General features: G+C 43.2%; 1 protein-coding gene across 13 annotated transcripts in view; it reads right to left on the minus strand.

Annotated features, from left to right (window-relative positions):
- Positions 1-735: 735 nt before the first annotated feature.
- The window catches only part of arhgap23a (Rho GTPase activating protein 23a), a 65353-nt gene continuing 53042 nt past the window's right edge, over positions 736-13046 (minus strand). For 5 of the 13 annotated variants that reach the window (XM_026164288.2, XM_026164284.2, XM_026164279.2 and 2 more), the window contains 17 exons: positions 12589-12744; positions 11617-11725; positions 11486-11528; positions 10187-10324; positions 9796-10104; positions 9627-9688; positions 9296-9414; positions 8666-8784; positions 8415-8567; positions 7688-7766; positions 7515-7588; positions 7324-7413; positions 7107-7232; positions 6969-7010; positions 6404-6497; positions 2695-2726; positions 736-2610 (listed from right to left, as the gene is read on the minus strand). In XM_026164288.2, coding sequence (XP_026020073.2) covers positions 1168-2610; positions 2695-2726; positions 6404-6497; positions 6969-7010; positions 7107-7232; positions 7324-7413; positions 7515-7588; positions 7688-7766; positions 8415-8567; positions 8666-8784; positions 9296-9414; positions 9627-9688; positions 9796-10104; positions 10187-10324; positions 11486-11528; positions 11617-11725; positions 12589-12744 — 3188 coding nt within the window. In that variant the 3' untranslated portion in view covers positions 736-1167. The remainder of the gene's footprint in view (positions 2611-2694; positions 2727-6403; positions 6498-6968; positions 7011-7106; positions 7233-7323; positions 7414-7514; positions 7589-7687; positions 7767-8414; positions 8568-8665; positions 8785-9295; positions 9415-9626; positions 9689-9795; positions 10105-10186; positions 10325-11485; positions 11529-11616; positions 11726-12588; positions 12745-13046) is intronic. The other 8 variants (XM_080300151.1, XM_026164283.2, XM_080300147.1 and 5 more) reach the window with 7 other exon arrangements.

Consider the following 13046-nt stretch of genomic DNA (forward strand, 5'->3'; position numbering starts at 1 on the left):
ACTACAGAGTGTTGTGTACATTTTGTGTAACTAGCCACGAGATAATCTTTATTATAAGACTTATCTCGTGAGATAAAGGTTTCCTGCACAGTGCTGTGAATCAGAAAGGCCATCTATGAGGAAATAAGGAATACGTTTAGTCGTGTTTATCTCGTCTCCTTTAAACAGGTACACCCAAGAGGTGAAATTGCAATAAATTTTACTTTAATACAAAATATATATATTTAATATATATATATATATTGAATATAAAACAAAAACAAATAATATATTAAGGGAAACATTTCAAGTAACATCTTGAAAACAAAACCAAACAAAAAAACAACTGTGCACTTATTTGCACTTTTGTAAACCTTAAAAAAAAGACCTAAAAAAAAAAAAAGTACAAACAAATATTATAACATAATATTTATATTTACAGGGTTAACTTAACAAGGCTTTGTACAAATGTTACAAAAATCGTTTAACACAAACACCTGCACGTTTAGACATGGTCACAAATATTTTTGGGCAAACACACATAAACATTATTAACAAGTAGAGGGAGACAACTGCATTTCATGTGAGCTGAAGTTTGGTGGAGTTTTACAGTGTGAATGGTCAGAGGGGAAACGTTAGGAAGACTGATATGAAGAATCAGTTGTTTGCCCTCCTGAAATGGTTTTATATGATTTTTTAAATTTTTTTTTAATAACTGTAGAAGCTGCATTTCAGCATCCTCGTCTGGTTGATTAAACTTTTAATTTACGTCATCTGTGATCCAGACAGGAAGGAAGAGAAGACGAGGGATGCTCAGTTGTTACACGAATCAGAATTCTTGGCTCTTACGTCGACCGTGATGACGTCTGTTTGTGTCTCTGTCCTATCATTTCTATAAGAGCACACTTAAAGGAAAAAGAAAATGAAAGCTTTGGCAACACTGGAACGCACCCTGCCATGCAAATGGAGCTCAATGAAAAGTAAAAAAAAAAACAACAACAACAACAACAAATAAGGTGGGCCGTTTTTCACCTGTCCACCAACCACATCCCCGTTTGCACTGCTGCCAGTTTACTGACCTGCAGGCCGTCAGCAGCTCAGCTGGACATCCACTCCCCCATCCTTACGCACAAACTGAGAATCAGCAGCTTTGGCCTCTTTTCTTGGAGCGGTGGTTGGGGTCAGGGTTCAAAGGTACTGGTGGAAATTGGAGGTGGGTGCTTGACGTGTAGCCGGTCCTTGGTCAAGACCTTCTGCATCCCGAGGCAGCCCTTGTGTTTTGACCTGGTTTTGATTGTTAGGAGATAAGGGGAAATCGCTGACAATCAGCTGGGGTCTCTTATCGGACATCTCAGTCGGGGAAGCCACCACAGTGTGTCTGCGCCAAGCCCGCTTCTTCCTGCGCGTCTCGGGTGACGGTGGTTTCCGCAGTCCGACGCGGTGCAGGTTGTCAGCTGAGCCTAGCAGTCGGGCGCGGACCTGATCGGCCAGCGACTTCCCGCCCGGGCCGGTCGGAGTGAAGGAAGCGGCCTCGCTGGGCAGCACGGCAGGCTTGGGTCGGGCTGGGCGCAGACTCTCCTGGCTGCTGCCTGAGGAAGTGTTGGTTCTGGAGGTATCCCTCTTTGCTGTGGGTGCACCTTCCGTTCCTGAGCCGGAGCCCTCGGATGGAGCCGTGCCCTCGGGAGACTCCATCAGGTCCAGGGAGCGAGTCTTGTTTTTCTCAGACTTCAGCTTCCTCCTGGCCAGAGTGTCGCACTGGATCAGCTTGTGGGAGTTAAAGGAAGGCCGCGAGTGCAGTCTGTGAGTGGTGGAGGAGGACGAGAAGGAGGAGGAAGAAGGTGTAGTGGAGCGGGCCCCTCCGTCGCTCCTCTCTGTGGAGTCTGGTCTCTGTGTGAGGGAAGTGGGTGGGGTGAGAATGTTACTGGTTGACAGAGCGGGGCTTTTGTAGTGTGTGTAGAGAAAGCTTCGCGGCGGCGCCAGCAGCTGCGTGTTTACAGGTGGCGCCGGGTGTTTATCGGGTCTCTCCTGTGTAAGAGAGCGCGAGGCGAAGCCGCTCTCATTATCTGTCTCGCTCACCAGCTCGCTGTGTTCATCATCAGCATCGTCCCCCCTCCCCTCAGATCCCAAGCTCCGCCCTAAAGTAGAGAGGGTGGAGTAACCTGAAACTATAGAGCGAGCATCCTCTGGAGCTCGCCACTGAGGCCCCTTCACCTCCGCCTGCACCTCCTCCTCCTCGTTTAACATGGCTGCCTGCCTTCCTCCCGCCTCCTCTTCCACTTTACAGGACAACCGATTGGGTTTAACGGCCGGCTCCTCTTGTCGCTCCTCTTTCACTCCGCTCTCTGCAACTTCCTCATCCTCCTCCTCCTCGTCCTCTTCTTCCTCTTCGTCATCATCCTCCTCTCCCTCTGCTCGAGGAGCAGTGTCTCCTACTGGCGACTCCACCTCCTCTTCCTCTCCTGCCCCTAAATGTCCAGCTTTGATCGGCTCATGCTCAGAGTCGTCGTCGGTGCTGCTGCCCACGCGGCGGGCGTTATGGCGCTTCCTGCGTTTGCGGCCAGTAACCGCTGACATGATGGACAGAGCCAGGAATTCCTTGGCTGTGAGGTCCTTCTTTGACCCCCATGACCCCTGAAAAAGCAGGAAATATTACTGCTGAATCTGTGCGTGCAGGAGGTTGGACAATCAGGCTTGCTTCATGTGAGGGGAGGTTACCTTTGATTTCGCTGAATCACTGTTGGTTGAATCTGGGGAAAAGGAAATGGAGACATTTGTGGGTCAGAACGGACGAAGTAAACAAAAGGCCAGAACAGTCATGGTGGAAGACACAGAGGGAGTTGCTGTGATCATCACTTATTTTTTAAAAGGAAAAAAACAACAATAAATAAAATAACTGCTCCTGCACTGCTCCCTGTATGTTCCTACAGACTTTAATGCTGATTTTGCTATGAAGCAGGTTGTTTTCCATCAGGTGCAAAGTGGACAACACCGCCTGGGACATTGCGTCTTAACGTGCGGCTAATTTTTGGATAAAATTGTGTTTATTCTCAGAAAACTGCAAAAAGTTTAATCAGTACTTCACATGTTGCAGGCAGTGGTTCATTCTGTGCTGTTTTTATGGTGATGGATGCTTCAGGGACTCAGATTAACCTCCTAATGCCGAGGTCATGGCAACCTGTCTGGGGTTAGGGTTAGTTTTGTTTGGTCACATAACAAATAGGAAACCATTTTCATAAACAAGAAGATGTTAGATTTCCTATAAGGTCTAATACATTTTGACAGCATTAGACTCTATTTTCTTGTAGAGGAACATTTTGTTAAAAGAGTGCAAGTTAACTAAGCGCCTATAAAGGGGTCGACAATGACCTGGCAGATGCAGATTGAACAGTTTTGATTGGATTCAATTTATGCATGTGATGTTCTGCTCCTTAACCTTAAATGAAAAAAATAATAAAAAAATCACAATTGCATCTCTATACAACGGTTTATTCTGCAGTGAGCAGTGCAGCTGCAGTTGTATCTCCAATTCCTGTGATGGATTTTTAAAGGAACTTGTTTTCCTCTGTGGCCTCGGACCATAACAAGGACAAAAACACTGAATCACACACTGGAGTTGTGTTCAGGGAAAACAATGATTGGGGGGGGGGGAAGCAGGGTTTGGTGTTGGAGGAGAAACCTCATTAGAAAAATCACGGCACACACTGATGACATCACGAAAAACACGGATGGCATCGGTCAGTGAAAGAAGCAGTACGAAAAGAAACGCAATCCTCACAAATGAATGCAGGAATGAAGCCCTGGATTTGTCTTTCATGTATCGTAGTAAAGGGAACACCCAAATCTCTTGAGAAACCGGGGAGGGTTGGTAAGGTTTTCTGGATGGAGCTGTTTCTCAGGGACTCAGCAGTAATGACCACGTCAGTGTATTTTCTGCTCAGCTTAGAGAAGTTCTCTTGTTTACTAGAAAGCTAGTGATGACATTCAAAATGTGACACAGCCTTTCTTACTGCTACACTAACATCACTTACCCACTACAATTCTGATACACATAGGACCAACACAGTTTTTACTAATGCATTACTAATGCATTACTAACGCATTACTAACGCATTATGCCAGCCCAAACTGGCTTTAGCATATAAAGAAACTACTGTCACTATTTACAATTAGAGAGCAAAGTAAGAAATGAACCGACTGCGCCTGGATTTTGAAAACAACTTTTGTAAATCACCCATAAAACCAACAACACCTGAGTTCTATTATTGAAAATCTGGCCTCTTAAGTTAACTATGGCGACAGCTATGAGCGGACTTTATAGACAGAAACAATTAAATATTAACAGACGACCCTTTTGAATCGTTTTCATCTGAACTTTTCTAATGTGAGGATCGCAGGATTTCTGTTGTTTCTTCTTGAACATTTTTTTTGTTTTCGTCTGTATAATTCTGTTGATTAGTATAGATTTGGTATACGTTATTAGGATATTACACATGTTAAATATGAATTTGATGGGTAGGATACTTGAGTATTCTCTCCATACCATCACTGGTGATGATCCCAGTCCGACCTTTGAACCCTAACCCTATGTTTGGAGACAAGCAAAAAGTACTTTTTGGAAAAAATTGGGATTTTTCTTTGGCCTTGACTGAAAAGACATTCTAGTAGCACAGGGTTCAAGTGAAAGCTAGGATCATCACTGATGATAACTTAGATCTCAGGGGTAAGGCAAAGTGAAGCTCAAGTGCAGCCCTGGCAGATTAACTGATCTCAAGCCTACATCAGCTGATACATTTCTAGGCAAATCTCATATAAGGCGCATAATTTAAGCCGCTTTGCAACCCATCTCCACCCCAGCTGTTCTTTTTGCAATGTGTTTGACTATATGAGTATCACATCCTTTGCAACTGAAGCCAGGTCTGCTGCTCTTCCTGCTTGTATGCAGGCTGGCTGTTAGGAAACCTCAGAACAGACTATAGTAGTCCTGACTCAAATACAGTTATATGTTGCTCTACATAGCAACTTTACAGTTTGACAAGCAAGTACGGAACAAACTGTGAATGTAATTTTCCTTATAACCTTATTTTGCATATATTCTTTTTAAAAGATAATAATATGAGATGCTTCGCTTGTTACCATATATACCAGTGCCACATTAGACATTCCTAGTTCACAATGTGCCGATAATACATGAGAGGACACGTCCCTGTGAGTCCACCCCAAGCTAAACAGACTTCCTGTTACGTCTGCACTCACTTTGGCTACAAGGAGGGAGCTTCCAGCTGCCATCTTGAAGCTTTTACACAAAATATTTTCTTTTGAAGGGATAATGAAACAATGAAACAGCACCATGCAGAGTCCCTTTACAGGCAGAAGTGATGTTAGGATTTTTACGATGGGGCCACACAGACCGAAATTGCCTGTAGGATGAGTGCAGCGCAGTGCTCGGCAAGGCACAGGCCACCAGTGAAGGAGTTGTCTCTCAGTGACAGAGCACAGTTTACACTCCGGTGTCAGATAAAGCAGCTTTAACACTCAGAGAGCATCCAGTCATCCATTAATTCATTAGTCAGACTGGGGCCGACATTGAAGTGACATGTTTTTACAGAGACTTCAGTCTGACGCTGAGAGGGAGACGCTGACTTTCAGGAGGGTAATGGAGACCATGGAGACACAAACCATCACCACCGCTAACACACACACACACACACACACACACACACACACACACACACACACACACACACACACACACACACACACACACACACACACTCTCTCACACCCATTATTATTACTTTCACAGTATGGTGCACTGATTTGGTTGCACACACACTCACACACACAAACAGTGCCATCCTACCGCAGTGGCTGCTCCACAGGCTCAGCTGAGAGAAAGAAATGCAGAAATGTACAGAGAAAGTGAAAGGTGAGCAACATGGAGGGGAAAAAAGAGGTCAGCAGAAAGAAGAGAAGTAAAGGCACACTATCAAACACAGAAACACTCAAACTGCTAACGGATGTTCATTCCTTGAGCTGCTTTCCAGTTCTGTTGGAAAGTAGGGAAATCATACTTTAAACTGGGACAAACTTCCAAGGAGAATTCTGAATCAGGCCAGGAATTCTATCAACTGCCTTTAAGCAAACACAATCTGTTAGTCCTAGAAATATATTCCTTCAGATTAATTGTAAAAACCTCTCAGTGGAACTTCGGTGATCATTGGTTTCTTTTAATATTTATAAATGTATTACTGTTGTCTTGTTTTAGACAAACCTGGCCGCACAACATTCAACACACAAGTGAGGAATTACCTACTTCCAGCTTTAAATGAAAAGCAGCAGCATTCATTTCGCGTTTACTAATTCTAACTCAGTGCTACTGGTGCGGCTCGTCACAGAAAGGCGGAGCTGTAAACAGCGTGCTCACCCGAGGCTTCGCCGAGCAGAGCGGTCCTGCCGATGTTGGAGAGCAGGTGGTCGATGTTGGGGGCGGGCTGCACGTCCTCCGTGTCCACTGGTGTCTGCAGGGATGGGGTAGATTTACTTTAAAAACTCAGAGCATTGCATCCATAAACTGTTAAGTATCCGCCGTAGTTTTAGGGGCCTTTTATGTCTTTATTATGGGCAGTACATGACAGCAAATGAAGAACAGAGTGAGACAGACTCAAATTGGGGACGTGGCTAGCATCTCAATCCCTAGGCCAAGAGCTCAAATGCAGCTATCATTAATTCAGCTCCATTTCTGGAGATCAAGTGTAGCGGCTGCTGCATACTTATGAGACAATTATCATTAGGGAAATATTAGTTATTGAAACTGGAAGAAGATTCCTAGAAAGGTCAATAAGTCTTGAATGATTTGCTTTTGAATGCATGTCTCAACAATTTCCAATTTCACAAAGATTAAAAATTAAATGTGTTTGCAACTTTGTGCCAAACATTCTGCACTTTTTTTTTGTCAGTTGCAGCATCTATCATTGCCTTTGAAAGCATACCTTCTCATCCTTGTCTAGCTCATCAGTGAAAAACCAGGTGCACTGCAAGAAAGCCGGAGAAAGAAATACTGAGCATGACTTGGATACTATTAAGGATGTAAGTGATTTATACTGTTCGTGCGCGTTTGCATCTCTCACGTGTTGTATGAGCGTTTCTACGATCTTGTAGCGGTCGGGCATGTGAGTGACCATGTCTTTCATGTTGTCCTCAGACGTCCGAACCAGCGTCGGCCCAAACACGAGAGCCAAGTTACGAGGCTCCATCTAGAGACGCCAGGAACATATTGATGGCATTAATACCAAATACTTAACAGTGATACATTTCGTCCGCATTTACAAATTCCCTTTATCCCACCTTGTTTTTATCCGAGTTGTCGGCTACAGTCTTCAGGTGACCAACCAGGAACTTGAGAGTGTGGTAATAATGGTCTGGGAGGTCGCGGATCTGTACAAATGAAAGGAAAACAGAGTGAAACGTCAAAACCGTAAACCTGTTTAACCTGCCCGACTTCTGCGCGCACTTAACCCAAGCGGGTAAACACGTACCAACTTCTTCATGGTCTTCAGTCTGTCGGATGCATTTTCCATCCGATTGGCATCGATGAAGTCGTTGTACTTGTCTGTTAAGATATGAGAAGATATAAAAAGTCAGATGAAGCTGTGTGATTAGGCTGCATAGCGATGTTTTGCGATGGCATGTTGGAACCTGTTGGTCTCACCGTTGGTGAAGAGTGGCTCTGGGAGTTTCCTGAAGAAGGATTTGAGTAAGCTACTGACGACATTGAGGTCCTGCCACTTCTGCAGACGACAGAGCACACAGAGACGACTCAGATATCGTTACCAATCACCTTTTGTACTAAAAGTGCCAGTTAATTGTTTCTTTTTTTCCTCTCTTTGAGGATCGACAGTATTCTTGCCTTCTATGATCATGTAAAAAAAAAAAGCAGATCCCAATGATTCAGCAGGCTTGTAGAAACACATTCAGGAGCAATAACTTTAAGTTATGGTTTTCTGCATGACTTTAGAAGCCTCTCACATTGTTATCGAGGAATTTCCTGGAATCTTTTCAAACAATCTTTGGAAAGACTCTTGAAGGTTTTCCATTTCTACCTCTTGGACAATAACAGACTTCAAATTGTTTGGAAACGAGGCGCTCAAACTTGCTAATGATCAGTTTATCAAGTGCATTCAATTAGCAGCACCTGGCACCTGTGAAGCAATAAGTGTGTACTTACTGCTTCTGGATTTTGGCTTATTTTTTGCTAAATAAATTACAGCACTGAGGTTCATCTGAGGTTGCGTTTACAGGCTATTTTAAGACCTACGAAGCACCAGATGATTTTTTTATGTGCTGATATGTAAAATCTCAGAAATGAAAGAGGCTGCACTTTTCTTTTTTTCTTTTTTTTTTTTTACACGACTGAATGTATATTTATATTTCTGCACCTCCTCTGCAGGGTTGATGTCCACGCCCTTGTTGAGCTGCTCCTGGAGCAGCGACACCATGGCGTTATTCCCTGGGACTCGGTAAATGCCGGTGTATTCCAGACCCATCTCCTCCACGAGGCCACAGCAGATCTCCACAATCATTGGAACGAACTGCAGAAGGAGACACGGAAACGTGTGATCACAGAAAATAAGGAAAAGGAAAACAGTTTTACCGCATTCAGGTGGTGACAGAGGTCAGTGTGGCTAACCTTGTTATTTGTACCAGGTTGACATTCCTCCAGCCTCACACCGAAAGCTTTGGGCCCAGCTTTCTTTGCTTTCTTCATGATGTTAATTCCCCATGGAGACTTGGGAGGGCTGCTCTCATCTGTAGGCAGGTTGAACAGAAACTTAGCAACTTCCATGTTTGACTAAACACCTTCTTATCCAAACGCTGTCACCCATTAAAACAAAAATAAAAAAGGATTTGAAAACCAGCAGACTGCTTTAATAGAATGGGATTAAAAAAATCTCTAAACATTTGAAAAGGTTAGTACTTACTTTGGGCAAGAGTTGCACTTTTTAGGTCAGTCTTATGTATAGTTGCTTTGTGTTAGCATGGTATAATTAAATATTGAAATAATATGGACAAAAAAGAGAAGAAACAACAAAGCAGTTGACTAAAGGTGCCTCCACAACAAGAGTGAATATGACAACTAAATGATGAGCTATTCACAACTTTGAGGAGTTCCAAATACACTCATAATTGGTCCAATTAATTCTTTATAGTTTTGATTCCAAGATTAGTTTGAAGACAAAGTCAGTAACAAAGTTAGAGCCCAGGATTCAGCAAATGCCGAATGCCAGCGTGGATGGCTTCGAGTCTCCCCGACACTGACCTTTGCCTTCTGGTTTGGGCGAGCGTGGCGCTCCAGCAGCGTTCTCCGTCTTATTGAGCAGGAAGGGAGGCTTCATACGGGACAACTTGGGAGAGGAGTCTGGCTTGTTGACAGCTGGACTGTAGGGGGAGACAGAGAGACAGTGTAGGTATTACTGTTGTGGTTCATTTAAATTTAGCTGTATCTGCTCGTCCGGTGGCAAAAATCCAGGACAGGTTAGAGTAAATTTAACTTCAATTTAAGTTAACCTGCATTTTTCTGGTGTGTGGGAGGGGAATATCCAGGCAGGATGAGGAGAAAGGACAGCAATATTCATGATCGGGTGACTCACCTTTGTTTTCTGTAGTCATTAAGCTTCTTATTAATGAGGGCCTGCCTGGAAAAGCCGAGCTCCTGCGAGACATAAACACACCTGCATTATGAGTCTGAGGTTTTCACTGAGAACATATTAAATGCATACAGTTATTGAAAATCTGCCCAGTAAAAGTGTGTTCTCTGACCTCGTTGTCTATCTTGCTGTTCTCCCCGATGACCTTTATCCAATTCAGCATGTCCTCCCGGTCCTCCGCTTGCAGCAAGTACTCACAGAAGTCCTGGGTGGTCAGCCGGAGGGCGTGCTTTCGTTTGGTCTCGCTGTACGCGATGTCCACCAGGCAGCCCTGGATGCTGATCGGCTGCTCATCCTCGGCCGAACCTCCAAATGTGGCTCCGCGAAGCACCGCCTCCCGCTTATCCTTGTAGAGGAACAGCGATTGGGAGCGAAGAACCGAAAAGACACGCTTCCACGGACGCATGGCGCTGCCTACCTTCTGTGAAGGAAAGAGGAGATGTGATGCGACTCCTTTGCTATGCTTTCCAGATTTCTCTTGTAATCAAGCTCGATTTGCCCACCTTGCCCTTCTCGGTGTGGATCTGCTTGTAGTGCAGCCATCCTTCTCGCCATACATCGCTGTAAGTGATGTTTCCCAGCTCCGAGGTGGAGTGACGTTTCGACCGAACCTCCTCCGCTGTCCCGATGTTGTCCAGAGACTGAAACACAATCGGAAAAGTTTTCAGGTAATTTGTTGACTTTCTGTTTTCAGTTAGCTAGTGTTTAGAGCGGATTTTCTCATTTCAAGTTAGTTTTTATTATCTGAAAATCTTTCGTTTTAGTTTCGATTCTATTGGTTTCAGTGTTAGTTTTAGTCTTTTTTTATTTTGGTTGTATAACATTTTTTTTTAACAGAAACCAAAAGTAAGCATCTTACTTTTTCTTTTAAAGTTAGTTTTCAAAGCTCACAAAGTGGTTTCAGCTAGTTTTCACCTTCTGTTTATTTTTTAATTCTCAAGCTTCTTTTATAATGTGCAAAAACACATCAATGCATATTATTTTGTGTTGCTAATTATTGTTTAAATTTAAAATTGCTTTTAAAAATACCATGCAACAGTTTCAAAGAAAACTGTACTCTTCATGCTGACCTGGCAGAAGATTGCAGTAGTTTCCATACTGCAGAATTTTGCAACGGACGAACCACCAGTTCAACTATCAGCTATCGCACCTTTATGTGTCTTTGTATATGGCCAAATATTACCTGATAAAAGCTTTATTAAAACATAACACAATCCTTTCCTTGCACAAATAAAAAGCTGATTTAAAAAGCTGTAATAACAGAAGACACACTCATAGTGTTCCAGTGTAACCAGCTCACTGTAGCTGTAGTTAAATTATATTTAACGTTGGCAAACTTAAGCCACGTGTCCCAACACTTCATTTCAGACTTTATGACTCTTTTATGCCAGCGTGTCACAGAAAAAACACCTCACTGGTTTTAATGACAAAAGTTTAATATGATTTGTGTCTCTGTAGCTCGGCGGTGGCAGGAAGAAGTCATTTGAAACTCCTTCAAAACCTCAGCCTGAATTTGATAATGAGAATTAAAATGATTATAATAACTTGTTTTAGATGTTTGTGCAACCATCCATACATTTTTTTGTATGACCGCATTTAAAAATATTAATGTTGGTTTGCCATAATTAATTCATTGCCTTAGTTAAATAAATACAAATGACTAGTTTAAATTCAATGTGGGTTGATAATGATTTAGTTGCATTTGTTTGCATTTTAGCTTCGTCTTTGAATTTTATGATAACATGCAAAGTATTTACAGATTGTGTCAGTTTATGTGCAGTAATAAAAAGTGAGGAACTCACCCCATCTGTGAAGAAGCTCTTCACTCTTTTTGGAAGCCTCCTACTTGAATATAACATCACAACAAAGAGTCGTTAATATTAATAATGTGAAATATAATTTCTATCAGGTGTCTGGGATCTGCAGTACTTACAAGGATCGTCCGTCCTCTCTGAACGTGTTGAGTCCTTCGTCACATGACTTGGAGCGCTCGCTGGAGATGGCTAGAACATAGGAGGAACGGCGACTGGATTTAATACTGCCTGCTCAGCGAGGGATGAATGAATGAATGGAGAGAACGAGAGAGAGAGAAGAGAGCAGAAAGAAAGAGAAAGAGGAAAAAAAAAACAGAAAGAATGTTGATGTAATGCCAATCACCAGAGTGGATGGTGTTGGATTAGGAGATTGGGGCAGTGAGGGAGGAAGCGGGAGGTGGTGGAGGAAGGGGGGGGGGGGGGGGGGTGTTTAACAGGGTGAGTGAATCAGCGACTTGGTGGAGATGGTGAGCAGGAACATGAGCTAGAGGAGTGGGGGTTAGACTGGTTTCCTTGGACCGTTTGCTCACCTCTGGCATACAGGTGTACACACCCATATTCATTTTTTTGTGCAGTTTTTTCACAATCATGCAAGTCTTGGTTTGTGCACCACCAATATGGGCTAAATTAATTTGAAAATACACAGATTGGGCTTCATGCACGCTTAGAATTGTGACCAAAAAATGATCTAAACCAATGTGTTCAAGTCCAATCTACAAATTCAACATGCAAACTGCTGAAACTTCATCTTGTCAAGCTATTTTGGTTTTTGAGTGAGATTTTAAAGTTCACTTCTCATAAAAACAAACTTTTTTTCAGCTCTATAAAATAAAACGTAAATTTCCACAACTTAAGTGCATCCTTAAGTTCAAGATTTCAGCTTCCCCCCCCCCCATTTGTGTTAAGAAAATAAGGCAGTTAAAACACAATAAGGAGACAAAATGCTTCATAAGATGGAGATTACAGCAGTTATAAAATTGTATACTCTCTTCAAATCTCATGCTTTATAAATCCACATTGGAAATAAAAGGAGAATCTTAATTTTTGGCTGCATGCAGTGGCGAGGAAGGGAGGGAGGAGGGGGCACTCACTGCAGTCGTGTGAGAAGAGCCTAGTGAGGGGGAAGGTGAAGGTGGGGGATGCGGGGCTGTTGACCACGGCGGGCGTTGAACTCATGCCGCTGGAGACAACGGAGGACGCCGGCACGTGCCGGGCGCGCAAATCGGCGCCGGGGCTGGTTGGCTCGTCTGTGGGCGGGTGGAGGGAAGGAAGGAAAGGGTGAAAGAGAAGGAGAAGGGTTAGGTGTTAGCAAAAAGGGCGAGAAGGTAAGAAAAAAATGGGTTGGGTTAGGAGAAGGTAAGGAGAGGAGAGGTTTTAAGGTAGAGGAATGATGAGGAATTGGGGGATTACCATCAGAGAGACTTAAAAAAAAAACGCTTTTCACAGTTTCTTTCACTTTAAATTTGACTATCACCTTAAAACATTTACCACAATACTTTAACATGATGCACTTCCAGATTCCCGTGAGAAGTACAAGAAAGTCAGAAAC

The sequence above is a fragment of the Astatotilapia calliptera genome, chromosome 4, assembly GCF_964374335.1.
Source record: "Astatotilapia calliptera chromosome 4, fAstCal68.1, whole genome shotgun sequence".
In the NCBI taxonomy this organism is placed as follows: Eukaryota; Metazoa; Chordata; class Actinopteri; order Cichliformes; family Cichlidae; genus Astatotilapia; species Astatotilapia calliptera.